This window comes from Micropterus dolomieu, linkage group LG01 (genome assembly GCF_021292245.1).
Source record: "Micropterus dolomieu isolate WLL.071019.BEF.003 ecotype Adirondacks linkage group LG01, ASM2129224v1, whole genome shotgun sequence".
Lineage (NCBI taxonomy): Eukaryota > Metazoa > Chordata > Actinopteri > Centrarchiformes > Centrarchidae > Micropterus > Micropterus dolomieu.
Window position 1 is genome coordinate 42,241,139 of NC_060150.1, and position 27,248 is coordinate 42,268,386.

General features: G+C 39.4%; 2 protein-coding genes across 4 annotated transcripts in view; both read right to left on the reverse strand.

Annotated features, from left to right (window-relative positions):
- Positions 1 to 6,852, reverse strand: part of tnk2a (tyrosine kinase, non-receptor, 2a) — a 28,756-nt gene extending 21,904 nt beyond the window's left edge. The window contains exons 1-2 of one of the 2 annotated variants that reach the window (XM_046034098.1): positions 6,666 to 6,852; positions 5,125 to 5,229 (exon numbers count right to left, since the gene is read on the reverse strand). Coding sequence is in view for 1 of the 2 variants with exons in the window: in XM_046034025.1 (XP_045889981.1) it covers positions 1,823 to 1,939 (117 nt within the window). In the remaining variant the exon portion in view is untranslated. Of the gene's footprint in view, positions 1 to 1,822; positions 2,120 to 5,124; positions 5,230 to 6,665 lie in introns of those variants that run through there. The other variant, XM_046034025.1, reaches the window with a different exon arrangement.
- A 646-nt stretch (positions 6,853 to 7,498) lies between these two features.
- On the reverse strand, positions 7,499 to 23,115 carry tfr1b (transferrin receptor 1b). Of its 2 annotated transcripts, none has more exons than XM_046034214.1 (19): positions 23,022 to 23,115; positions 21,547 to 21,598; positions 21,164 to 21,371; positions 20,005 to 20,197; positions 18,797 to 18,934; positions 18,545 to 18,629; positions 17,129 to 17,251; positions 16,952 to 17,047; positions 16,712 to 16,851; positions 15,743 to 15,912; positions 15,522 to 15,641; positions 12,895 to 12,980; positions 12,739 to 12,802; positions 12,585 to 12,652; positions 12,433 to 12,500; positions 11,984 to 12,074; positions 11,254 to 11,481; positions 10,915 to 11,064; positions 7,499 to 9,757 (listed from the first exon to the last, which is right to left on the reverse strand). In XM_046034214.1, exons 2-19 carry the CDS (start codon positions 21,577 to 21,579, stop codon positions 9,545 to 9,547), a joined length of 2,274 nt encoding a protein of 757 aa, XP_045890170.1. In that variant the 5' UTR covers positions 21,580 to 21,598; positions 23,022 to 23,115; the 3' UTR covers positions 7,499 to 9,544. The 2 variants fall into 2 exon arrangements, with proteins under 2 accessions (XP_045890170.1, XP_045890252.1); XM_046034296.1 differs by lacking the exon at positions 23,022 to 23,115 and adding an exon at positions 22,846 to 22,864.
- Positions 23,116 to 27,248: the final 4,133 nt, after the last annotated feature.

The following is a 27,248-nucleotide window of genomic DNA, read 5'->3' on the forward strand; positions in this document are numbered from 1 at the left end:
GTACTCCTCCTTTGCCGAGATAATCCATCCACCTCACAGGTGTGGCATATCAGATGATCTGACAGCATGGGTATTGCACAGGTGTGCCTTAGGCTGGTCACAATAAAAGGCCACTCAAAAATGTGCAGTTCCATCACACAGCACAAAGCCACAGATGTCGCAAGTTTTGAGGGAGCGTGCAATCGGCATGCTGACTGCAAGAATGTCCACCAGAGCTGTTGACCGTGAATTGAATGTTCATTTCTCTACCATAAGTCTCCAAAGGAGTTTCAGAGAGAATTTGGCAGTACATCTAACCATCCTCACAACGCAGACCACATGTAACGACACCAGCCCAGGACCTCCACATCCAGCATCTTCACCTCCAAGAATGCCTGAGACCAGCCAGTTTCATAACCAAAGAATTTCTGCACAAACTATCAGGAACCGTCTCAGGGAAGCTCATCTACATGCTCGTTATCCTCATCGAGGTTTTCGACCTGAGTGCAGTTTGTCGTAACTGACTTGAGTGAGCAAATGCTCACATTCGATGGCATCTGGCGCTCTGAAGAGGTGTCCTCTTCACGGATGAATCCCGGTTTTCACTGTACAGGGCAGATGGTAGACAGTGACACCAGATACTGACTGGTTTCCAGACCCCTAGACCCCTCCAATACAGTGAAACTGCACATTTTCAAGTGGCCTTTTGTTGTGGCCAGCCTAAGGCAAACCTGTGCAATACCCATGTTGTCTGATCAGCATCTTGATATGCCACACCTGTGAGGTGGATGGATTATCTCGGCAAAGGAGAAGTACTCACTAACACAGATTTTGACAGATTTGTGAACAATATTTGAGAGAAATAGGCCTTTTGTGGACGTAGAGAAAGTCTTAGATCTTTGAGTTCAGCTCATGATGAATGGGAGCAAAAGTGTTTATCATTTTGTTCAGTATACTAAGCGTGACATTTGACAGGGGAAAAATAAACTTGTCATCGCTCTCTGCTGTAAGAACTATGTAACTGAGAGACTATTTCTAAAATTATGTGACATATTTTTATCGGCCCAGCTCCGTACGTGATCATCACAGGTCAAGACATAAAAACAACAGACTAGTGCTGAAACAATTAGTTTCTTAATCAATTAGTTGATCTGCAGAAAACAAATCATTTAGGTCATACATAAAGCAATAACGGCAAACATCTGCTGTTTAAATTACTGTCTCTGAAAAGTAGTGGTTTGCTGTTTTATATCACTGTAAATTTAACAGTTTTGTTTTGGACTGCTGGTCAGATGAAACAAAGCATTTGAAGATGACACTTTGGACCCTGGGAAATTGTGATGGGCTTTATTTCTTCTGTCTTTTAACACTTTATAGACCAAACCAGTGATTCCCACCCGGGTGTCGAAATCTAAAGAAGAGGTTGCAAGTTGAATCTCACAAAGACAGACATATTAATTCTACACAAAATGTTGTTGTTTTTTATCTTTATTATTTTTTCATGTTCCTCTAAATGTTGCTTATTTAAAATAGGGAATTTCTGGATAATTTAAGGCCTTTAAGAAGAAAACAAATTGGTCTAAACTGGTAGACAGTACACAAGCAGTGATGTCAGCTAAGCAGGTTGTGAAATAGTCTGGAGTTGCAGCCCATCAATACTAACAGTCAGAAACACACACAATCACAAACACACAATCATAAACACACATACATACAATCATAAACACACATACACACAATCACACACACAATCACAAAAAAACATTCCTGACAACAAACACACACACCCTGATTACAGAGCGACAAGAAGAATTGCATGTCCACCCACAACTTCAGACTTTACCATTTGTCCCCCGACACTTTCTCTGATCCTCCCGTCTCGCTCCTCTTCGTCCTCATCCTCCCCCTCCTCCTCTCCTCTGGTGTAGGGGAGTTTCTGGTACATGTAGCTCTCCCCCATACTGTAGCAGCTCCTCTCGTCCTTCGCCTTGTCTGTCTCTCTCTCTCTTTTATTGGCTTTCCGTTTTCTGTCAAGCTACTGTCCAGGGGAGGCGTTAGCTCTGCGTCTCTGAGTCTACTTGGCTAATCTCCTCTCGGCTCTGTGACCTTCTCTATTCAATCGATAGGCGCATGCACACGCACGTACACAAACGCACCTGGAGGCTTTTTGACGCCACTCTCCGCAGACGTATCACCTAAAGTTATCTATAAACCCTCTCTGTCTTCCCTCCCACTGGTTCTTTCTCTCCCTGCTGACTCACGGCTTCCTGCAGCGTCGGACACCTCCATACATCCCTTTCTCTCTCCATCATTTTTTCCTCCCGCCTCTGTTCTCTCTAGCTCTCTCTCTCCTTCTCGCTCGGCAGCCAAGCCCACCGTCTGATGTTAAATAATTCAGCAGCTCTAACAAGAGGATGAGAGGGATATCGTGGAGGAAGGAGGAGAGAAAATGTAGATGCAAATAAGTGGACAGATGGATGGGTAAATGGATGAATGGTCAGGCCAAAGAGAAATAATAGGTCATTTGATAGATGCCAACATGCAGATGGTACAGCAGCTACGCTTGACATCAACCCAAACAAGCAATATATTTGTAAAGGATGCAAATATGATGTGGTAAATTAGCTTTGAGCTGATTTGGGGACCATTTTTAAAGAAACGGTTGCATTCAGTAATAAAGTTTGAAACATTCAGTGGTTCCAGTGTGATTTTATATTATTGTTTGTGTTTTGGGCACAAAACAAGCCATCTTAAGACAAAACAATATTCAAGCCTTTTTTTTAATAAACAATTGGAAAATACAGCAGGCCAATTTATATAATAAATATAACAGTTTCAACCCTAGATTAAGACATTTATCCAGAGAAATGGTCTTATGGCATTAATTAAAACTGAATACTGCTGTTTGGACAAAACAAGACATTTAAACATGACTTCTTGGGTTCTGGGAAATCATGATGGGCATTTATTTATAATAAAAAATTAAGTGATAATGAAAATAACTATTTCTTGCACTCCTTTATTTAGCCATGCTAACATATAACATATAATACCTCAACAACTTTAAGAAGGATTGCCATGAAAGTTGACACAGACATTCATGTTTATTTCATTACAGTCGAGATCCCCTGACTTTTGCTCTAGTGCCATCATCACTGCCCTTATGACCAAAAACCTGCAAAAGTGGTATCATTACCATCAGCTTCAGCTACACTTTGTGTCATGCTACAATAGCAAACGTTCACATGCTAGCACGCTAAACCAAGATAGAGAATTTTGTAAACATTATAGGATACCTGCCAAACACCGGCATGTTAGCATTCAGCTTCTATGCAATGATTTACATTTATTCATTTAGCTGACGCTTTTATCCAAAGCGACTTACAATTGCTATACACGCACGCCTCTGGAGCAACTAGGTCTTGCTCGGGACACAATGGTGGATCACAGAGGGAATCAAACCCAGGCCTCCCACAACAAAGGTAAGCATCTTATCTACGCGCCATCACCACCCTGATGATTTCACATAGCTACCCTGGATGAAACTGAGGTCAGTGTAATATTTATGAGAGTGTTAATGATATGAAGAGGAGGTTACAAAGTGTTAGGATTATGTAACACACATGTTGGGCTATTTTAAGCTGATTCAGATTTTTTTTTTGGACTAAACATGTGACTATATATAGGTAAAAAAAAACATAATAAATTACTACAGGTTCTTAATATTCTCCATTAAAATTACACACCTTGAAGTGAAGAAAATGTTTTGAAACAACATTTAAACAATAGTGTTTCAGAAACCAGTGAATTAATAAATATATAAAATTTTACGTGGTTGGTGGCTTGTAAAACTGTCTAAATAATTCTCCCTTTGTATTCTCTTCTCTAAATGTGAATCCTGAATCCTGAATAATAGCCTTAATGAATTCCTTCTGTTTACACAGCTTGTCACATATGTAATACATTATATATATTTATATATAAAGATGTCCTTTCACAAACATATTAGTTATGGTAACATGAGGAAGATCTGAGTGATATCACAGCATTACTTCAGTTCTTGTTCGGTATGTTTGGTAAAAGCTTAACCGCTGCTTGCACTGAGCTCTTGTCAAAGATAAAAATGTACACACAAATCCAATCCGCCTGATCCTGTGAGCTTTATTTAAAATATTATGAGCTCAAATGTCTTACACTAAAAACTAATATGAATGTGACTCTGGTGCTTGTCTGTTTTCAAATTAGAATTTAGAAACAAGGGTTAAAGGCTAGTGGTAAAACACAAATAATGTAATAGTACAGATTGAGAACAAGAAAATACATGAGAAGATTACTTCTAGATGCTGAGCCATCACCATTAGCAACATTTGACAGATAACATGTGCACAAACTGCAGCAGCACTGGCATTAGTGTGCATTATATGCCTGTACATTTCACATGCGTGTTTATATGTGTGCGTTTGTGCATCAGAGCTTTCATCTCTGCGTGCACAAGTTGTATCGAGGCCGGCGCTCACGCTCTAAACATAGGAAAGCTAAATTTAGCTTACGTTCACTGGCATGAAGAGTGTAGCGATGGTGAGAACTGAGCTGTTTTACTTTGCCTCGTCTCAGCGTCAGACACCTGAAATTTAGTCAGAAGTGTTCACAGATACATTGATGTTTCCCTGTAGGGATTTATTGTGCATTTGTATTCTCGGTATCCTGCTTTGATTACAGTCACAAGGAAACAGCAGGTTTCGGAGCAGCGTGCTTCTGATTAAGTGCATTTACAGTTGAATCAGATAGTCAGTGCTAATTAATCGGACAGGGTAGTAGAAAGGGGAGCTGTCAGACAGCTGGTTTAACAGTTTGAGCCAGTCAGAAGCAAAAAGAAGCACTTTTTGCGGACGTAATTTTGATGGGCACAATTACCCCGATTGACAACGCTGCTGCTGGTTGAAGCCATCTACTGCACAGATTCCAATACTTGTTGTATCTGCTTGTCATTTCAACACAAAAATATGTGAAAACAGGACCCAGATTTAAACATAATGAAATTACCCTTTAAGTTAAAGATCTAAGTCTGAGTGCTTAGTGCAGTAGAGGCCAGTACAGACAACCGGGCCTCTCCGAAATGGTGTCATACAGTTTAAGTGGTCTCACCCTGCAGACGTCTTCTGGTGGATCAGGAGTTCAAAGCTGCAGTCAGGAGTGACTGAGGTCACCGGAGGTCACCTGAAGGAGGCCATGGATGGAGACACCCCACATCTACACACACATACAAAAAGATTTACTACCAGAAAAACACAAAAGAAATACAGAATCTAGAAATGAAAGAACTGCTGAAGAATTGAACTGAGAGACAGAGATAATTAATTATAAATATTATTAATAAATGTCAAATACTCAAAGCAACCTTTAGCTCCAGCTGTCTCAAAACAGAAGAAAGACTGGAATTTGTTTGGGGTTTTTAGCAAACGGCTGGGTGTTTACACTCTACAATTAAAAGTTAACAGTTAGTGGATATGATAGGAAAAAAAGGAGAATGCTGATTTGCAGAATCAGAATCAAAAATCTACTAATTTTGTAGTGTTGAAACATCAGTAGTGCCTGATTCACTTGCACGTTGTTGGAAGATGCACAGAGAATTCAATATATTTTATACAGTAGACTCAAGATATTTAAATTTGACTACTTTTAGGCCGACACAAATAATGGACTAAAAATTAAGAACTGAAAAGTCTTGACCAATGTGGGGTTTTGTTTGCTTTTGTTTAGAAGATAAAAATATCATCTATCAGAACTTGTAGGATTTAGTATTTCCCCACCAGAAGGTCTTTCCTGGCGGTGCGCAGGAGGCCTAAAGCTAAATCTAAAAGCTTCTTATTCGTTGCAAAAATAAAATGCACAATATGACTTGTAATTGTATAATATAATTGTATATAATTGCACATTTTTCTTTTTTATATTCTTGATTCTTGACATCTGTAGTACTTGTTTTTTCTTACTTTTATTGTTATGCACCAAAACACATTTCATGTACAGTGTGTGGAAAGGTGTGGAAACCTACTTGGCAATAAATCTGACTGTGATTATAATGGCAATTTAATTCAACAGTTAATAAATAAACCATTTTACAGACTATTGTATATTTCAAAAAATCTATATAAAAATGTGGCTGTGGGGATGGGACTCAATATTTGTAAAATTCTTGGATGTAGTCTGGTCTCAAGTCATGATTTACAATTACAGCACCTCAACACAAACATATACAAGATACTATAAATAAAAAACAGAATAAACAGACCCGTGCACACCTAGTTTTTATCTGCAGGGATTTTACCTTGTTGAATGTTGACAATAAACTAAGTTCAACAGAAATACACTTAAACATGTCAAATGAAGACAGAAACTGAGGGACATGTAGACCTATTCATCTGTAACGAATAGAGCAGAATAGATTTTAATTGATCCAGCCTCTGCTTCTCGCTCACGCTCCAAAGCTGATTAACCTGCTTCGGTCACGTTAGGCTCCCTGTCTGTCAGTAAACATCTCACCATAACACTTTCACTCTTGTCCACAAGAGTTCAATCTTTTATTTCTATTTATTCATTTTTTTGTATTTTTGCTTTGGTGCAACATGTCGCATCTTGATAGTGGAGAGTAACGAGCAGCCAGAATAAAATACCCACGGCATACCGACCTGGGAAGACTTGAAGGCTCCGCGTGAGAACGATCCCTTCCTCCGACCTCCGTCCGCCGCTCTAAGAGGTTGCACCCCGGCGGGAAGGTGCACCGTTTACCGTGAATCGGTTAAATTTAGCGGATCCGTTATTTTCCTCTCTCTCTCTCCTCCGTTAATTCCGGGACGCTCCTTTGCGCGCCTGTGGGGATTCAGGAGCGTCACTGTGCGTAACCTCACGCGCAACGCAACGCTCCGGTTAAACCATGCACTGTATACAAGAAGGGTTAAACGCTGCTGGCCCGGAATGACCGAAATAACTGCACTTCCTGTTTAGAGGTCTAGGTTTCAGAATAAAAGTTTAAACTGATAATTAATTAAAAAGGCTTATTTTCAATGTCTGGCCATATTTAATTTAATTAGTATTAAATGAACAAAATACTCTATATATATAATATTTGTAATACTGTTAAATAATGTAACATTAAAAATCTTAACATTACCATAACCATTATAACAGGATGTGGTAATTTGGAACATACAGGAAATTTAACTCTTCTGAACCTAAAAATGTACATTTACCTACTAATGAAAACACCTTAATATGAATAAACTTTAAAATCAACAGCCTTAATAATAACTTAGCAATTTGTGTGGGTGCTAAAATCACAACACTCCATTGATTGGGACATATTAGTGGCTGTAGTTTAACCCTTTATGCATTTTCAGTCTTTCTGGTGGCCTTAAATGAGCCATATTTGACAATATAAACATTTTCAAAACTACATCTGCCTTCTTAATGCTGCGGCCCAAGAAGCATGAGATAAGATAAGATCAGACATCACAGACATCACTGGTTGTTATATGCCCAAAAGGGTTTATTACACTTTTCAGCTGAACATGAAGGTCACAGAAACAAAACTTCCAAGAACTTTTCAAGTGCAAACATCTTACTGACCAGGTTTTGAAACAGTATTTCAACATAGCATTCAGTATTTTAGTTAGACAGTGAGCGAAAAAATCCATTTCCCCAACCAACCTATTAAGCAACCTTACTTTTAATTCTTGTGACAGATATGGGAAAGAAAAAACTGTACGAAGCTCAACAGAACAGACATGTGGAAACAAACCAATGTGTTCAAACATGTAATAATCTGAATTATGAAACATGGACAATTTGTACATGTTAAAATAAAAGTGTTCATATTATGGCTTCAATTGTATTGTTATTGTGTCTGTGGTTTTTTTCTGCTGCTTTATGTTCAGAGGAGAGAAAATAAAGGACTAACTTTAATGGTAAGAAAATGGTCAAACAAAAAAATTATCTATCAGCATCTTGTAAACAAAAATATTGTTTGTATTAAAGAAAAAAAAATATGGTTGAATTTGAACAATTGATATGATCCAAATCTGTTGAGCTACGCCTCAGTAAAGCAACACAGCAACATGCAGTGAAGAGGAAACACGTGACTGAAACACATGCAGACAGAGTGGTGGCTTGTGCAATGAATTCATACATAGGAACAGAATCCGTGGTGTTTATAAAGTCACTAACACAAAGAAACACAAGAAAAAAGTCCAAAGCACGAATACACAGGAGAACTGTGACTACACGCACACACGTAATCCAAAAATAAAAGACAAAAAAAACCCAAAAAACGCAAATAATATGTCAAGTATAAAACTCTGGGAAACACTGTCCCCGATAAGTTGTTCCACCCTTTAAGTGAAATATGAGAGACACTGCCCTCGATAAATACACACTACGTAAAAACACACACACACACACACACACACACACGGGTAGGTAAAAACTACCATTACTGCTTGTCATTATGGAAGACACTGCTCCCGATAATGGGTTTTAATTATGGAAGACACTGCTCCCGATAACTCGATCATGTTATTAACTGCTCCAAAGTAGACTGTGCAACATAAATGGCTTTCTTGCAAATTACTGAACAAATCAGAGTTGTTGCACTAAAAATGGAATTTGATACGGTTTGTTTATGGTTTCTTGGTGGCTTTGTTTTTTTTTCATCCTGCCATCAATCGCAGATTAAATCCAGTCAAACACAGTTTATCTCTGGGCTTGTTGGTATATTAATATAAATTTCCTAATATCAAGACGGTTTCAGATTTCTCTTTGCTCTTAGTCTAGTTTTTGACAGATAAATGTAAATACTAACACACATTTCCAAGAAAAACTATTTTCTACCCTTCATTTCTCCCTTTTAATGCTTTTTAATTAACCATTTCAATGATCAACGGAAGCGCCACTTCACGTCACTTTTTTTTTTGTAAACACAAATTACCATTTTAACTGGGATCCACACAAAAGGAAGAAATGAAGGTCATTCAAAATTCAAATCTTAACTTCATCAGGGGCTCCATTTTGTAAGCAACAGTTGAGGAGTCATTTTCTGTAGCAGATGCTGCCAGAGGATAAGACAGTATAACCGTCATAATTATGGAAGGCACTGCTTCCGATAACGTCGTATAAAAAGACAAACAATACATTTATAGTGGACACTGCCACTGATAAATAAACTTAAGTATAAATAAGGTTTCTCAGTGTTTGGATGGCAATAGGTCGCAGCTAAGGCTTTGACTGGTCCGTGGTGTTGGAGAGGAGGCAGATTTGTCATGTTTCATTTCTTCAAGTACTTGGTTCACATTTTTTGAGAATGTGTTTTATATTTTCTACCTCCTCCTGATCTTAGTGGGATCGAGACCCCCCAAAAACCGATAAGCCTGTTCTTAAAGGGCGAGACCTAGGCCGGTGATTGACAGCTTGTGCTTAAGTGCTGATTATTGGAGCTCCTACCTCGGCTCTACCTCAAATTTAATTTCACACACACACAACACACCAACGCCAGACAACTCCCCGTCCATTTTCTTTAGATTTCGTTGTCGATTTCCCAAATGTTGCCCACCATGGCGTTGGCACATCCCTCCAGGGTCCAGGTGGCCAGGGCCAGTCGGGTGCGGAACGTATTCACGTCGGCGGTCTCCACGATGGATGCCAAAGTGTGGGAGCCCCGGCCCAGCAGGAGGTGACGGAAGGGGTTCTCGATGGGGGACACATAAGGAGAGAGGAGGGTGTGCTCAACCTAGAATTATTAAAAAAAAAGAAAAAAAAAAAGAGACCATAATACATCGGTGAGGTGTTAAGATGTTTAAATGTGCCAAAACATTAAAAGTAGCTTCAAGATGTTGCAGTGTTATTACAGTACCGGTCTAGCTAATGCAACAGCTCTGGCATATTAGAGAGACAGTAAAAGAGCTCTGATTCTTAATCCAACAAATCATTGAGTCCTTCTAAATCCCAACTTACAGTATCACCACACTACATTTTTACTGTGCACTCTCAGGTTCATACATTAAGTAAAAAATGTTTAAAGGGGATTTATTATGCTTTTCCATATTTTCTGGGATGTCTATAATGTTAAAATGTCCACTGTTCATGTTAACGTGGCCTAATCGTCAAATAAAGAGGTAGGAGTATTTAAAAGAAATCCCTGTGAGCCAAAACGTCAGATTTCTCCCTGCTCTGAATGCTCAGGTTTCAACATTTCTTTCTACTAAAGGCTAGGTATGACTTCATTCAAAGCCGGTTTTCCATATATGGTTATTTGCTCCAGGCAGAGTACGCAACGGGGTGTACTCTGCCTGGCACTACCGTTGCACTACCACAAATGCTCAGATTTGTACTTTTATTTATTCTTTGACCAGACTTCTGATTTAAAATTGTACATTTTGCCAATTGTGTTCATCAAAAAAGGATTCTGTAGAAAAACGTGTTTATATTCCTCAAAGTAAAAGCGTTCCACCATTGATATGTTTTAATGTTTTTACAGTCGCAGGAAAAAGTACACACACACACACACACACAGGCTTGCCTGACCTGGTCTTGTTTAGTGCAGTGGTGACTTGCTTATACAAACTGAGGAGGCACGTGTCATCCTAAAGTTTCTTGAAGGTCTTCAGCCTAATCTGATTCACTTTAAACCACAGAAACACTATTAGTATTAAAGTAACTGCAAATAATCTTTCTCAAAGGGCGTTCGCATAAATGGCTCCTCCATTTCAAAGTCCCGGGCTGACTTTCAGTCCCAGTACATTCCTGCTCCTCCTTGTTTAACCTTGATAGTTAATATTATTGTAACGGTTAAAAATTCAACCCTGTTTTTTAAGAACTGAATTTCATTAACAACATTTTAATACAAATGTGGCTACACAGCAGATTAATCACAGTAGAGCATCTTACACTCATGATCCTGTCGTTGAGGATGCGACAGGCCTCCTTGTCATCTAAGTCAGTCTTGTCGAAGGCTTCGTTGATGCTGGAAGCAGCTCGCTGGAATGAGCCGCGTGCTCGGTTTAGCCAGCTGGGATTCACTTCCTTCAGCTGACCAGACTGCAGAACAAAAATTCAACATATACACATTTCTGAGAACAGACGTATTCAGTCAAAAACATAATTCATAAAACAATATAAACAATCAAGCACACGCACTATAGCGCTTGTAACCTGGAACACCGATTCTGATTCAGATGGAAGGAATTATTAGAGCATAAAAAATGTCTGACAGAAAGAGAGACCGACCTGTGAGAGTTGGTTGATGTGTCTGTAGACCTTGGCCACACCCTTGGCGAGGACGCCGCTGTATCGGCTCACATCCAGACTGAGCCGGTGGTCGTGGACCAGCCGCAGAGCCATCTGGCCAGCAAACTGCGCCGCCACCGCTGCCATTTCACTGGTGCGACGGTTGGTTTGGAAATCGAGATTGTTCTTGTTGTCCAGGTCTGTGCCATAGTAAGGGTAGGCCTCAATCTTAAAAGGGGAATAAGATAGGAGATTGTTCTTCATTTACGCCAGGGCTTTGCAATGTCTTAGACTGCGGGCCTCCCCTCAGACAAAGCCTGGGAAACAGCAGCCCCCACATCTTTAGTTTACGTGGTAAGTTTCACTCATTTCCTAGATTGACATAACTTCTGACTACACCAAATAGTTTTTTAAAAAGAAGGTCTTTCCTAAGGCATTTATTAGTTTCTGACTGTGATGGGGGGAAAACAGTTGCCAAAAACTACTGTATCTCTGAACTCTCACACATGTCGGCTATTCTATGTGATCTCCTTTTGATAACTAATGCAATAGGTAATGTAATAATGTTTCACTTCCATTCACTGAGCCTCCCCTGAAACTGTTTGGAGCCCCTCTTGGGAGGCCTGCCTCACACTTTGAAAACCCCTGATTAAAGCCAATAACGCTGATTTTTACATTTAAAAAAAATAGAAGAGTAAATTTCCGCTGTTTGTTTTTCAGCAAGACTCACTTTGGGAGAGGTGAAGTGGAAAGAGATGGATGGAATTCCAGAGAAGGCGAGGAAGGGATAGGCAGGATCGTCCATTGACATCGGCCTCAGTCTGCACACATAGTAATGTAAAGTTATTGTACATGGATAGTAGCAACAAAAAGAACTGGCTGTAGGACTGGGTATCAAACCGCATGTTTTCTTTTTTTAAACTTGATGAAACGTGACCCAAAGACTGGCAATGGCCTGTTCACATTTGTTTACTTACTCTTACATCACATTGCTGATTTAAATCAAATGTGCCAATTTTAGGCTGCATTTTATTCAGGCAAAGCTCTTGTCAAGCTGCCTGTGTTTAGACAAACAGCACATTTGAGAATAAATTTTTTTGTTATTAAATTAAAAACCTGTATTGCTTCCAAAACTTTCATTTCTAAAGACCACGCAACACATAATGGTTATCTACTTACGCATTGGTCTCCCATTTCCTTTCCCCCACCAGGTCGTACACAGTGCCAGAACCAAGAGGAACCTTCACCTGTGTGGACGAGGCAAAGTTAATACAAACTCTACTGATTCCTACAGAGCTGCGTCATTAGCAAGTGGGTTCTAGTGCTGTTACCACTTTCATCGTCTTCTCGAGGAGGCTGTACAACAGCGGACTTGCTGAGGCCATAAAGCTCCCATTACCTTGTGAGTAGATAAACTCAGTCAACTGACAACCACTGAAAAGCATTTGAGTGTAGCGATATGCTGCAGGTGTGTCCTGTACTTACCCATGACCACTCCATCCAGGCTTATGTAGGTGACAACACGTTTGTCAACTGAGGATATAAAACTCTAAGAACAAACACAGACATATTAAAGAACAGAGCAGCGATTAACCTTTTTTTGTTTTTTTTACATTTAGATCAGAGTTATTTAATTCTTACCTCCAACCACTCAGTGGCGCCAACACTTCCATACTCTCCGGCACTCCAGCTTGCAAACACCAGGCTTCTTCTGGGCCTGAACCCATCTGGAAAAACAGAACAACATTGATCATAAAGAAAAAGAGACTGCTAAACCTACACACACACTGAAACGGCAAGTTGAAAAAAAAGATACTCCGTATGTAGTCTTCTCCTCTTCAGCGACGCAAACATCTGACTGCTATAGTAAAAGGATATGTTCAAGTCTGTCTTTGCTTCCTGTGATCATCCCTCCTTAATATTTACTATTAAACTATTTTTCCAACATGCTTCCAGCATTAAGTGATGGCAGATTGACTTGTGGAAATCTTCCTAAGTGACTTTTCATTATAAAACCCTCTTTTGTTTCTCTTGACAGTGTTTCTGCACTCCGCTGCAGTGGAGAGAAAGTGACAAAAAGAGGGAATTTTGCACAAATAACTATGTATTTTGTAATTTTTAAGCTCTCCACATGATGTGACTGAATGAGGCTGCTGAAGCCTCAAATTTCAAAAGCCTTTTTAATGTACTGTATTTTTTTGTCCCCTTCACTTACACTGGAAGCGCATTAAGAGGGGAGAAAGAAAAACATTTCATTTTCATATGGATACCTGACGTTAAGACAGACAACATAATTCTAGTCATTGCATGGAACAGTCTGGAACAAAGTTATGAAACAAACTGGACTTTTCCACCATTGTGTTACTACGGGGACTATAAATTAAACACAGCCTGATACTTTTATCTAGTGAAGTAGTGGTAATATATATATCACAATCTACAGCAGGACTCCCGTTTACACATTGGCTCAAACATAAATCTTGCTTAAAAGCAAGCCTCTCACTAATAGTACTAAATAAAAATCACACTACAAGATTGTTATAGGAGAAAACGGTTCAATTTTATTATTCAGGCTCATGAGCCAATCCTTAGTGTAGTAAACATCCCCAATTTATCTCTATTTATATTCACTTCCTTTCACAGACCTCACTCCCGTTACCTTACTTCCTTTCCTTTCTCATCATTGTTTGTCTCCCGCTTTCACCTTTCATTCCTCCTCATTGACCTGATTGAGTTCACCTGTTCACACTTAATTTAACGACTGCAAAAAAGTCACATCAATAGTAATTATATTTAATTAATAAGTGAATGTTCCTCTCAGAAACTTTTGGTAAACACAGACTGTTTTCTTGGATGGTGCACTTAATGTCTGGGGTCCTCCCCCATAAGATTTAGAGCATAAAAGACTTAATTTCCCGCATTCTGCTAAAAATTTCTGCACAAATTTAAGGTGGAAATGCTTTTATTTATATAAAGGGAAACACAAAATTCAGATGGAAGGTGAAAATTCTAAATATATATAATATAATGCAGTAAGGCTCTCAGGTATTCTTTATTGCTTTGTTTCTCCTGTAGATCAACTTACTTAAAATCATCCCTGCTGAGTCAACACACACAAGTTAGTCTTCCCTCCTCTTTGTGTCTGTTGTTTGGGGAAGTAACCTCTTTCAATGCGATTGTGGCACCTTTTCTCCTCAATGATAAATTAATTAATTTCAACTCCTGGAGCTAGCTCCTCTGTTTTAACACGTTTTTCATGTATTTAAACGGGATAACTGCGGGATTGAACGGTAAACGGTTGACAGGTAGCCTAAGCAACACTGTGATCAGGTAGCGATCTCACCACAAATCCACATGTTAACTTCAGCAGCTCGGATAAAGTGCAGTAAATAACTCCTCGGTTTTTAACGTTACCTTTCTTTAATTGAAACTCTACATGTCAAGTTACCGCTTGGACACAAACTCAATGCTATTCACAGCGAGAGGTGGGTCCACTTGATTAATGTCACGGCACTCGCTGGTGTCACATCAGGTGCTGGATGCTAAGTTGCTTTCAGGGGAAGTCCGACAGCAGAATATCCCCCTTGTGAGTGTGTAAACACGGCGATAGAAAGGCGTTCACGGCGTATTCATCAGAGAAATTAAAGCTTAAGAGAAAGACATTTTTCCATGGCAATAATAAAAAAAAGTGTGTCAATTTTCCAGAGTTTACACAGTAAACGCCATGTGGCTGAAATTTCACAGCTGCCACATGAAGATGACGGAAACACTGAAGAGAAGAGTAGTTACGATTCACACCGTCTCGCAGTGGAGTAAACTGGCAGGTTTTAATGTTGCAGACCACAGTTTTTTGCAAGCAGTTGAAAGTTTAAACTCGTATTGTTGTGAATCTTTGGTGTAAACTCACTTTAAAACTTTCATCTCAACAAACGCCCCCCAAAAGCAGCTCAGCGCCGCCCTTTCCAAAATACTGCTTCCAGCGCCCCCATCATCTTCTGAATGCCCCCTGGGGAGCGGTAACACCCCCGTTGAGAAACACTACATTAGACAGTTGCTACAAACTAACAGTGCAGGAGAGAAGTAGTGTATTTAATGAAAGAAATACCTTTGAACATTGACACTACACAGAAATCATACAATAAAGATCAGAAAGTCAAAAACAGAGACGCCTTTGAGTTGCCACTCTTCAAACATTGTGTCATGTCCTTTTTAATCACTGCTAATCCCTTGTGTATTGTGTACAGTATGCAAAGTATTATATGTCTTACCTTTCTCCACCATCTCATGAACAGCCTTAGCCAGCTCTACGAGTACAGAGGTGCCGACAGTGGCTCTGGCAAAACCCCTACCCCAGGCGTCTCTCTGAGCTCCCAGTACAACGTAGCGATCTGCAGATTCACATACAGACACCAAAGCACCACAAACACTTAGATACACGATAAAGGAAAAAAAATAAATCACACTGTGGAGGGAGTGAGTTTAGTTCTACCAGGGTCAATGAATCCTTTGATGACCCCAAACACATTGGGGATCTTCCTGTTGACCAGCATGTTGTTCACCTCCACAGTGATGTTCTTGCTGCCTCCCAGACTGTAAGCCAGCGAATCAAAGCCGCCTCTAAAACCGCTGCTTTCATCTGATTCAGGGCCACCGATTTTCCTAGAGAGGACAGAGAGAGGCAGGCGAGGAACCGGTGAATTTACCCCTTTGGAAAGCTTTCCAGTTTCCAACTTTTTCAGGCAATTTTGCAAATTTACTTACAGAATGACGACGTTTGATAGTAAAGTCAAGTATTTGGAGCAAAACATATCATGAAGGAAAACCCTTCCAAAACACATGTGAAGATACATACAGCACATGATCCTACGGGTGGTGACATGGAGAGAAGTACCATAAAGTCTTTATTTATATCAAGATATCAATAACAACAGAAATACAAATATTTCCTAGAACCTTCCTAAAAACTCCAAATAAATAAACATTACAAAAAATATTGGTAAAAAATTATCCAACTAACTAAAAATCCACTATCTGGTACCTGATACCTATAGCATGTTTTACCATAAAAAAAAACAAGTACGTTGTTTTTTTTCATGATCAGTGAGAATATATGTTTTATAAACACCACTGACAGGATATACATATTTTTTTGTGCTGAGTAGATGGTAATAACAACAACATTAATTAGTCATTTAGCGGACGCCGTTATCCAAAGCGACTAACAATTGCTATATATGTCAGAGGTCACACACCTCTGGAGCAACTAGGGGTTAAGTGTCTTGCTCAGGGACACATTGTTGGACGTGTCACAGTGCGAATTGAACCCAAGTCTTCCAGACCAAAGGCATGTGTCTTTTCCACTGCAACATCACCACCCCAGATATGTCATCCAAGTAACTAGAAGATCTGACAAAGGCTGTTTATTTGTGTGTGTGTGTGTGTGTGTGTGTGGTCTTACTGTAGAAGAGCTGAAGCTATGTTGGCGGTGATTGTCTGGGCTGGGATTTTGGGGAGGCCAGACGACTGAGTTGGGGGGAACTGGGTGCTGTTGAAGGAGGGGAATCCAGGGGTGTAGGGGTCGCCTGAACCCAGATGGACCTGAATAGGAGACACACACACACTCATACTCACTCACAAAATCAAGACATAACAGCATGCTGTACCAATGGATGTCAAACAGCTATGTGTGCACACTTACATGCCCGTAGAGTGCTGTGCCCGCTAGATATGGGTAATCTTTCCTGTCAGGGTAGATCAGAACAGCAGACGCCCCCTTTGTGGCAGCGTTATCCACCTGTAGAAACATGAAAACAGGCTTTTAGTTACGTTTCTGGAGAACAAAGGAGGAGAGTGAAGGCGTAAAATCAGCAAATACCTGTTCCGCAAAACTGATCTTTCCAGCTCGCAGCAGCAACACACACCCTTTCAGCTCAACGTTCTTCTTCTGCAGAACCTCCAGATCCTCCTGACGACCATAGTTGCCATACACCAGCTTCCCCTACAAACACAAACACAGCAGAAAGCTAAAAGTAACATATCCATAAGTCTGTGTGGCCTTAAAGACTTTTATAAGAACATCTGACAAGTATGTTTAAACAAAAAACTGATTTTCATTGAAAAATCAGCGAATGGTTTGTTCTTTGAATATTTTGTTAAGTTATTTTAAAACCAAAACAGAAAAAAGGAAAACGAATAACAAAAAAAAAAAAAAAAAACCCAGACGTTTTTGTTTTTCCGTTTTAAACTATCTGGTACCTAATACCTATAGTATGTTTTACCATAAAAAATAAGAACGTAGTTTTTTTTTTTTCCAGGATCAGTGAGTATATGTTATATAAACACCACTGTCTGCCGCAAGAAAAAGAAATTCAAGTAAAATTTTTAGCAAGATCGTGTCAAGCTGGCTTTGAACTCACAATTCCTCACTGAGGCGTGTTGCTTTGCCAGCGGGTCAAGTCAGCTACTGATTTAAGTTTGTCAGCATCCAGGTAGCATTTTGTTTAGGGCTTATCTGAAGCAGCTGGTTCCCTGAGCGATCAAAGAAAATTCCCAAATGTGTTTATCAAGTTTTTTTTTGTCGAGGCTATGGCCAGGGTGCGAACTATGCGGGAACCAGGGTGAGCTTTACTCCTCTTAATAAGACGTAAAATTCCCTGAAAACATGATTTGTGATATTTAGGAGGGTTTCTAAAATATTGACAATATGCTATTTTTGCCATTCATTTCTATTTTTCTGTATCATCATGCATTATGCGTAAATCAGGAGTGTGGGGCTTCGTCCAGCCAGAGGGAACGATCACCGACCGTCCGCAGCGCGGTAGGTCCCTTCCGCGACCTCCTCTCCCTGGCCCTGGACACTCCAGCGACGGTCAGTGGTCGTTCCTCTGGCTGGATGAAGTCTATTTTACGCATAATGCATGTGTTACTGCAGCTGGAGGCTCTCTGCAGCTCTCTGATGTACTGACAACTATCACAGAATTAATTTGATACTGAAGAAATCTTAAAAAACAAAGGATTCTCAGGAAAGCATTCCCGTTCCTGTTGCTAGTGAGTTACAAAGTGAACTAACAAAAACCCCACTTATGTTGGTGTTCAAGCTCATCTTAATTTCACCAAATTGTATCTGCTGCAGGTTTATCAAGTGTAATACACAAATCTACACTAATCGGACACAATATTTTTTTTAAACAGAAAAAAAACGATGTCTGTTTTTTTCCATTTTGGAAAACGACTTGTTTTTTCCGATTTGGTTTTCAAATGAAATAATCAAAGAACAAAAGTATCAACTTGCCTCAACTGTCCCAGGAGCACTGTAGGCCAGATATCCCGTAGGCTTGAAGACATCAGAACCAAAGAGGACACGGTTTGGCCTATTGCTGCCAAAAAGAAAACAAAAGCTGGTCACGGTATCATTAATTTGGTTTTATTTTGTAGGATATGTTGCATGTCACTGTGCCCCATTTCACATTGAACTACAGCGCCCCCAACAGCATCCTGACGCGAAATTGTGACATTTTTAAGGGTATGGTCAAAGAAAATCAACCTGTCTGGCTGCTGCAGCTGAACGTAGTGGCTGTCAGTCCAGGGATCCATCTCCATTTTCTTGAATTCATCAAAGATGCGGTTTGCCAGACTCAAATCTTCCTCACTTCCTGCCAAACGTCTGGGCAGATCAAAGTCACTGCGGAGAAACACATTTTAGTTCAGTTTGCTGACTGCTTGGTGATAAAAAAAAATTAACAAATAACAGGGTTTTCATGAGCCTAAGATGAAAAGGTGTTATAAACTTATTATAAGAAAAAGCTAACACCTTAATCTAGTGTGCAGTAAATACATCAGGGCTCGACAATAATGGCGGCTTGATGGCCCAGTAAACACTTTCATAATGACTTTACGGTCTCAGTCGCTAGTTTCAAGTCTTCTTAAACACAGCATGTCTTGACATGTTGCTACCATGGCAACCTGTCAATCAGGATAGAGGCGACTTGTATCTGCTGCTCTGTGTAAAGTTTTTTATGAAATGGCTGTCAGCAGGAGAGAGAGCATGTCATGTTTGAGTCGGTTAGTATGTTTAGTTTTAACAGTAAAGTAATTTGTTAACCTTTTTATTTTTTATAGGCTAATTTTAACTGCAATTACATTTTAGTTTAGTTTATATCCAGGATGCATTTAATAAATGATTAAACATGTTAAACAGAATAACATAACTTATAAGTCTTCGGTTTTGTTATAACGCTGATAAATAACTTTTTGAGGGAGGGACAGTAGTTTCAATCCCACTGGCCCGGTGGGGCTGCTGACTACACACATTTAATTTGAGAACATGTTTGATATTTAAGAGACCTCTGCTTGACTGTGTGGGTGGGTCTTTGGGTCGGCATTATCCATTCCAGTCATGAAACTTGTTGGGTATTATCCCTTATATAATCACACTCACTTTAACCTTCCCCTGTCTTGTTTGTAGTCTCTGACTCTCAGCTGTGTAATACTCAAAAATAAAATGTTCTCATCCAGTTAATTTACATTTATTACTCATTTCCTTTTTCACAGGAAGCTGGAGGCTATTGTGACTAAAACTGTACCTGGCTGGTAAAAATCACTCTTATTCTTATTAACTGGGATTATTTACTTATTAATGAACTGGCAGTGGGTTTGTTTGATCGTTGGGCATTTTTATGGTCCGGTGTGTTCTCTTCTGTAGGACGACATACACCCGAGTGTGGTTTAAGAGTGCGCATGGGATGAGCGTACCTCAGAGTTTTGTCAAAGGCCTCGCTGGTGAGTTTCTGCGTGAGGAGTTGGGTGATGTCCTTCCAGTCCAGCTGAACTTGAGCATTTGGTGCAACAACGGATGGCGTCATTATCAGGCTATTTTCCCCGCCCAGCTCTGTGCCACAGTTCTTCTGCTCCACGCCGGGTTTGCTGATGTAGCCGATCAGGTAGCCTGGAGAACAAACAGTACACAGGCACCAGAACTGCTTTTTAAAAAAGGTTGGCAAGCAGCTTTCTAACTCTACAGGTAAACTCACTAAGGCTATGAAAGTGGATCACTCAAGTTCAGACCTGTGCAATGGTTTCCTGTGTGCGAAAGAATTAATTTTAAAATTCTACTGTTGGTTTATAAAGTGCTGAATCATTTAGATCTGGGACAGGTCTGCTTTAAGGCACCTTCAGATTGCGTGACAACGATTGTGAAGGTTTATTGCAAGATGGGTCCAATTTAATCTTGGTCATAATTTGGGCTACACAATTAATTCAAATACTATCGAAATTGCAATATGGCCAAGTGCAATAGCCAAAGAAATCATATTCTCCAGATGTGAGGGAACATGCTTGATTCGTACGGACCACCACAAAACAAAAATCACATCATCATAATTTTAATATTCTTTTCTGCAAAAGTTAGTTATTAATTCCCACTTAAGTCCTGACTCAAAATTCACAATGTGATTTATGTTTTTTTTTAAATTTCATTCAGCCCTAGTTGCAATCCGCGTCAGACTGTGTGATATCAATCTGCGGCATGTCAGATTTTGCAATAAATGGTTGCGAAATCATAGTGGTACAATGTAAACAGAATAAAGTATGAGAGCAGAAGCACGTCAACAGTTCACATCATCCTTGTGTGCAAAGAATTATTAAGCTTTGGACATAGTGCTGATTTTCTTCTCTTTTTTGTTTCACATTTGTTTTTTTTCCCTAAACAAGAGATTGAAAGACAGCGACATGACCTTGGAGAAAGTCTGATGGGCATTTTTCACTACTTTCTGACATTAATAATAGACTTAATTGATTAGTTGATATAATAATCGTTAGTTTCAGTCCTAATATCATTTAGAAAACAAATTTTAAAAAGGAACATGCTGACAGAAATTCAGACTTAACAGATTAAAATAATTATATGGCATACCTGTAAGAAAAATCAGCAGAGTTCCCAGGGCCAGGTAGCAAATGGTACGCCGGTTTTGATGCAGAGGTGCTGGCCTGAAGCTCGGAGAGCCCCCTGCCTCGGCCTCTGTGGCGTCATCTGTGGCATCATCAGACAGTTTGACCTCAACGTGTCTTTCTCCGTCCACCGCTGGCTGCAGCGTGAACCTGCTGTACCGCTCTCTTTTAATCTAGAGGGAGAAAGACCGGGTGAGCTAAGAATACAAACTATGAGAGCAATGTGTTCCCGGTTCAACAGCTGCATGGGAGGACCGGTTAAATCAATTCACTCTAGATGCAAAAATAATAAAAAAACGAGTAAAACACAGTGTAAAACATCAAACACTAAATCTAAGAAATACTCACCATGCTGTTAAATGCAGACCTCACTCGATCCATTGTTGCTGCTGTTGTAATTCTAGAGACAGAAAGTGGAAGACAGAGGAGAGACGAGGTTGTAAGTCAATTAAGGAAAGCAAATGGAGGGGGGGGGGGGGGGGGGGGGGGGGGGGGAGTACGTGGTTTCTAACAAAGTTGCTATTCAGCTGACCGTTAAGGGTTGCTGTTTGCCTGCAGGGTGGAGAGAGATTTCTCGGTAAACAGGCTGACCTTTATTCACTGAGGGAGAAACCTAAACAACATATTTTTATATACAGTATAATGTGTTTGTATATCATGAGCGATATGAATCATTATTCTGGACACTTTTTAGACCAAATGATTCATATTCAAAAAGACATTTAATCAATGATGAATGCTATTTTCATAATGATTAAGTGTTCCCATCTAACGCCAACTATCAAATGTCTCAAAAGGCATTCAAGAAGACCTTCACTACACACTCACACACCTGGAAATGCGACCTTTAGGTAGACTGTGGTTTTAACACGTCTTTGTTTCATTTATAAAAATGTCAAGCCTCCACCCCTCCCAACATCCTTTCAGATAAATCTTCATCCTTGTAGAGGCGTAAATCTACCAGTTAATCAAACATTTCCTCATAACTGAGCTGAAGCAGGAAATAGCTAATCATTCTTCCTCAAGACAGAAAACGTATTCAGATTTTCATCCAATCATTTACTCATTAAAAAAACATGGCTAGGGTCTAAGTTTCAGTTTCCCCCTCATAGATGCCCATCACAATTTCCCAAAGCAAGGTCGTCTTGATTTGTCCCATCAGCCTAAAACCGAAGATATTAAAGAAAATTCACATTTTTGACTGATGAACATCTTATGAGCGAGCATCAAATTCATCATGAATCAATACCAATACATTTTTGCCAATAGAGTGATCAAATAATGGACTGTAAAACTGTGAAATGTCCCACACAGCACATGTCTTACGCACAACAAAAAGAAATATGTTCATTAATACCTTTTAATCGGCCAGTTATTTTCCTTCTTGATCATTTCCTTGATCAACCCCCCAAAATATTCAGCTTACTATAACGTTAATATAAAACCTGAATCTAGCACATGCATGAAACATGACTAAAATGATTGAACCATTATCATAATAATTAAATTAACTTTCTGTCATTGACACGATTAACTGGCCAATTCAAAGCCTGGTGATGAAGTAATATAAAGCAAATCTTCTCACTCATCATCTTACGAGCTAACGTTACGTGTTTTTATATAAATTAATAAATAAAAACAGCTTACAGGGGCCATTAGCAGCATGATTTTTAAAGAAGCTAGTTAGCAGCAGCACGTGCTTCGTGTCCTCCGTGTCTTTTCAGTTGAGCGAAACATTACGTAAAAGGCAATGCTGCTCAAAAGATAGCTGATAATGTAAGCTGTAAATTAATAAAAAGATATGTCAATGTCAGGATTCTCACCTTCTTGCCGCTCAGCTTCGCACCATCTGCGTAAAGGTTCTTCCTGTACTTCTGCCTACGTAATCTCGCAATGACTTACGTAGGCCAGTCAGAGGGGAGCACGTAGGCCAGTCAGAGAAGCGCTCTTCTTCTTCTTCTTTTATTCGGCAGACTGGACGCATCTTTTGCTGCCCTCCACTGCTCGATATTCGTTATTCAGATCTTCTTCAGATCATTTTGTGTAATCCAGTTTTATGTAGGTGCTCCATCAGTTTCTTCATTTTGTTCCAACTGTCCAAATTAAGTAGAGTGCGTAGGTTGAATATAGTTTCTCCAGCTGCTCACAAAGTCTCTGAATAATTTCCTTCTTTCACGAGAGTACTTTCTGCAGTGAACTACATGCTTCACCGTTTACTTGTCTCCACATTTACATTTAGGCTACTCTTTCGTCCTGCACCGCCTTCTTTGCCACCTCATCTATCTCCTCATTACCCTCCACACCCGTGTGTGCCAGAACCCACAGAAACCCCACCTCATGCCTCATACCACAATTTCCATAAGTAAATCAGGTCTGGACTTAGTTTTAGTATCTTTAATTGTAATTAGAGTCACTATATGTGACTGACTGCTCCTGTTTGTTATCTTCAACCCACCTTTATGCCCATAAAACTGCCACCAGCTCTGCTGTGAATACTGACAAGTGATCTGGAATCCTACACCCTTTTTATTACCTATTTCAGGAATGCTAATACCAAAAGCCACTTTACCGCTCTCAGGATCCTTTGACCCGTTTTGTAGGTGGCCTCCCCATATTTGACACAGCCGGACTTTCATCTCCTTCAGTACAGCCTCTGACATCTGTCTTTAGCTTGTTTTCAAAAAGTATAAATCAACATTGGGATCTGGGATCAACCATGAAGGTATACCTCAACGACGTATTGGTGGACATGCATTCAAATTCACAATACCAATTTCATCTGCCATAGATTTGAGTTTTTCTGTAAAGTTTGTTTTGACCCTTCTTGCTGTTCCCATAAGCTCCCACTGCGGACTCAACAGGCTTTTTGTTGGTAGTCTTCCTATTTCTAACGGCATCTCCCTTGTTTCTATTAATAGTGCTGGTAGTGTGTACAAAATGACCCACTACACACTCTAAGGGCTTTTGCTTGGACTATATCAGGTTGACTAATCACTGAAGGGGCTGCTGACCCATATACCATACAGCCATAATCTTATCATTGCTCTGTATATCATCATCATAGATTCACTATCAGCCCCCCATTCAGACCCAGCTACACACCTTAGGACAGGGCTGGATTGGCAATCTGGCATACCGGGCAAATGCCCGGTGGGGCGACGCATAAATTATTTATTTATGTAACTGTTTTTAAATAATGGGACAGAGCACGGACAGCGGCCCATTGGGAAATTTTCTATACTGACATTGGGCCAGCCCAGTCACATCTCTTACTAGCCCCCACCCCCTCTGCTCTCTTTTTCTTGCGATGTGGGCAAAAAAAAAACATTCTTCAGACGTCTGCTGCCAAATGCGTTAAAATAACCATTATGTTTGCTACCGGGGCTGCAGTAGCTTCAACATCAGTTGCAGTACCCGACGTAGAGCAGGCACAGGCACTTGAAGGAGTAAAAGCGCTGCCAAATAGTAGATCTGTTAAAATATATTTTTGTCTTGTAGTCATGGACACCAATCTTGTGCAAATGTTACATCTCAAGTGTTTCATCACACCCCTAATCTTTTGTCCCAGTCCAGCCCTTAGGACATTAATTATTTCCCCACACTTCATAGAAACGATTTCAATATGCTTTTCTATATCATTCTTTTGTCTAACCACATTCGTCAAAATTAGTATTTCACTTTTTATTTGAAACATCTGTGTTGGCATTTTCTTCCTATGTCCAAATATCATGTTCTTTGTTTTTTCTGTAGATATTTTAAAACCCCAATCATTAGCCCACTCAGTTACTTTTTCCAATGCAGCTTGTATTTGGCCAAAAACATAGGACAGGTTCCTCCCTCGCTTCCAGATGGCCCCGTTATCTGCAAACAATGAAAACCTAAATTCTTTCCCCACTCTACTGAACATACCATTGACTAATATATTAAAAAAGAACTGGGCTTATTACATTACCTTGAGGGGTTCCATTCACCACCTCAAGCTCCTTTGATAATTCACTTCCCACCCTCACCTGAATTGTCTGACTAAAGCACTCTGTGGGAGTAGTGACATTTACTCGAATGAGGTACTTGTACTTTACTTGAGTATTTGCATTTCACACTACTTTATACATGTAGTCCACTAAACTCAGAGATGAATACAGGCTATTCAATTATTTTCAAGAGGAGCAGAGATGAAGTAGGGTTCTACTATGAAGTAGGCCTACATGTTCAAATATTGTAGGTAGGTAGGTCGGTACATTTATTTGTCACAATATAACAGGTTAAAAATTGAAATCTCACCTCACCAATATCACTGATGCTCAGGAGATGGGTACCAATGATCTTCTGAGCAGTTTTTAATCACCCGCCCTCCGATCCCGGGCCGTGCACATCCCATGCCAGTTTTTGATGTTTCCAGTCAGGATGCTTTCTATTGCTCCTCTGCAAAAGCTGACAAGAACTTGCCTTCTTAAGCTTCCTCAAGAAGTTTCTGAGCTTTCTTCACCAGCGTGGAGATGTGAGATGTGTGAATATATGAATGTGAATAGCTATATTTGAATATGTATTTTCTGTGATTATAGATTTCTTATTTTATTTCTTCCTACTGCTTTTCGCACATGTAAAATGTTTTTCATTTATCTGACACGTGTAATTACTTTGCAGAATAAGATTTTACATTCAAAACAAATGTTCAGTTTATAAAATGTGATGTATTGAGTAATTTTAGCCCTTAACTGAGTCTATAAAATGTAAATACCTTTTTTATAAAATGTAAATACCTTTCCAACTGTTTTTATTTTTTTCCCTCCAAAATATTATTGTTCAAGTATTTTTAAAATATTATTTTTTTTATAATTTTAGAGAAGCAAACTGCCGTATACATTCTCATTTCTAGAATTTTTAACAGACAGATTTAACAAACAAAATCCTTGCTGATATTTTATGAATAAATACTGTATAATACCATGTTATTATCCTTTCTTGTTTCAAGAGACAGACAGTAAAGTATTCCTCTCTAGAGCATTTTTTAAAAAGTTGATTTAAAACTCTAACAAAAATATCCTTACTGCAATTTTAACAAAATTAGGTTTGCAGGACACAGAAGATACAAAATAAAATGCATAATGCAGAATTTTACTTTTGATACTTTAAGTAGCCTATTTTATTTGTTGTTTATAAAATATTCACCAAACTGTTTCAATGCATCCTGCACCATCATCGGCCGGATTTCATGAGACTTTTATTTAAATAAATAAATAAATCTTGTAGAGTGGTGTACCGAGAACAACCCACTGCTCAACATCAGCAAAATTAAGGAGCTGATAGTTGATTTTAGGAAGAAGGAGATAAAGACACACACTCCTCTCTACATCAGTGGAGCTGACGTGGAGCAGGTGAATAGTTTTGGGTTCCTGGGAATCAGTATCACAGAGAACCTGACACGATCATCTCACATCTCAACGCTGGTGATGAAAGCTCAGAAACAACTAGAGAAAGCTTAAGAAGGCCAAATTCCTGTGCCAAGTTCTTGTCAGCTTTTGCAGAGGAGCAATAGAAAGCGTCCTGACTGGAAACATCTCAAACTGGCATGGGATGTGCACGGCCCAGGAAAGGAGGGCTCTGCAGCGGGTGATTAAAACTGCTCAGAAGATCATTGGTACCCATCTCCTGAGCATCAGTAACCCCGTGCTTACTAAACCCCCGCTGAAACTAACACAGCAAAGATAGTTACCAAATGTTTACCTAACTAAAGAAACAAAATCACGATCAACACACACTTCTGTCAATCATCCCCATAGACCCCAATGACCTATTTAAAGTAATATCTTCTAAAGCAAGTCTTTATGATATAAATAAATTAACAAGCTAAAAATATTTATTTCAAGATTTGTAAGAAATTTAAGCAAGAGATTTTTTCTATTTTTCTTATAAGAAGCAATAAACCACTAGTCAACATTATTAATTGGCAATGTGAAATTAATAATATAATGTTAGATGCCTTTATTACTGCTGCCTTCAAGTGCTACGGGAAATATTTTGGTTGCTCATGAAATGTATTAATAACATAA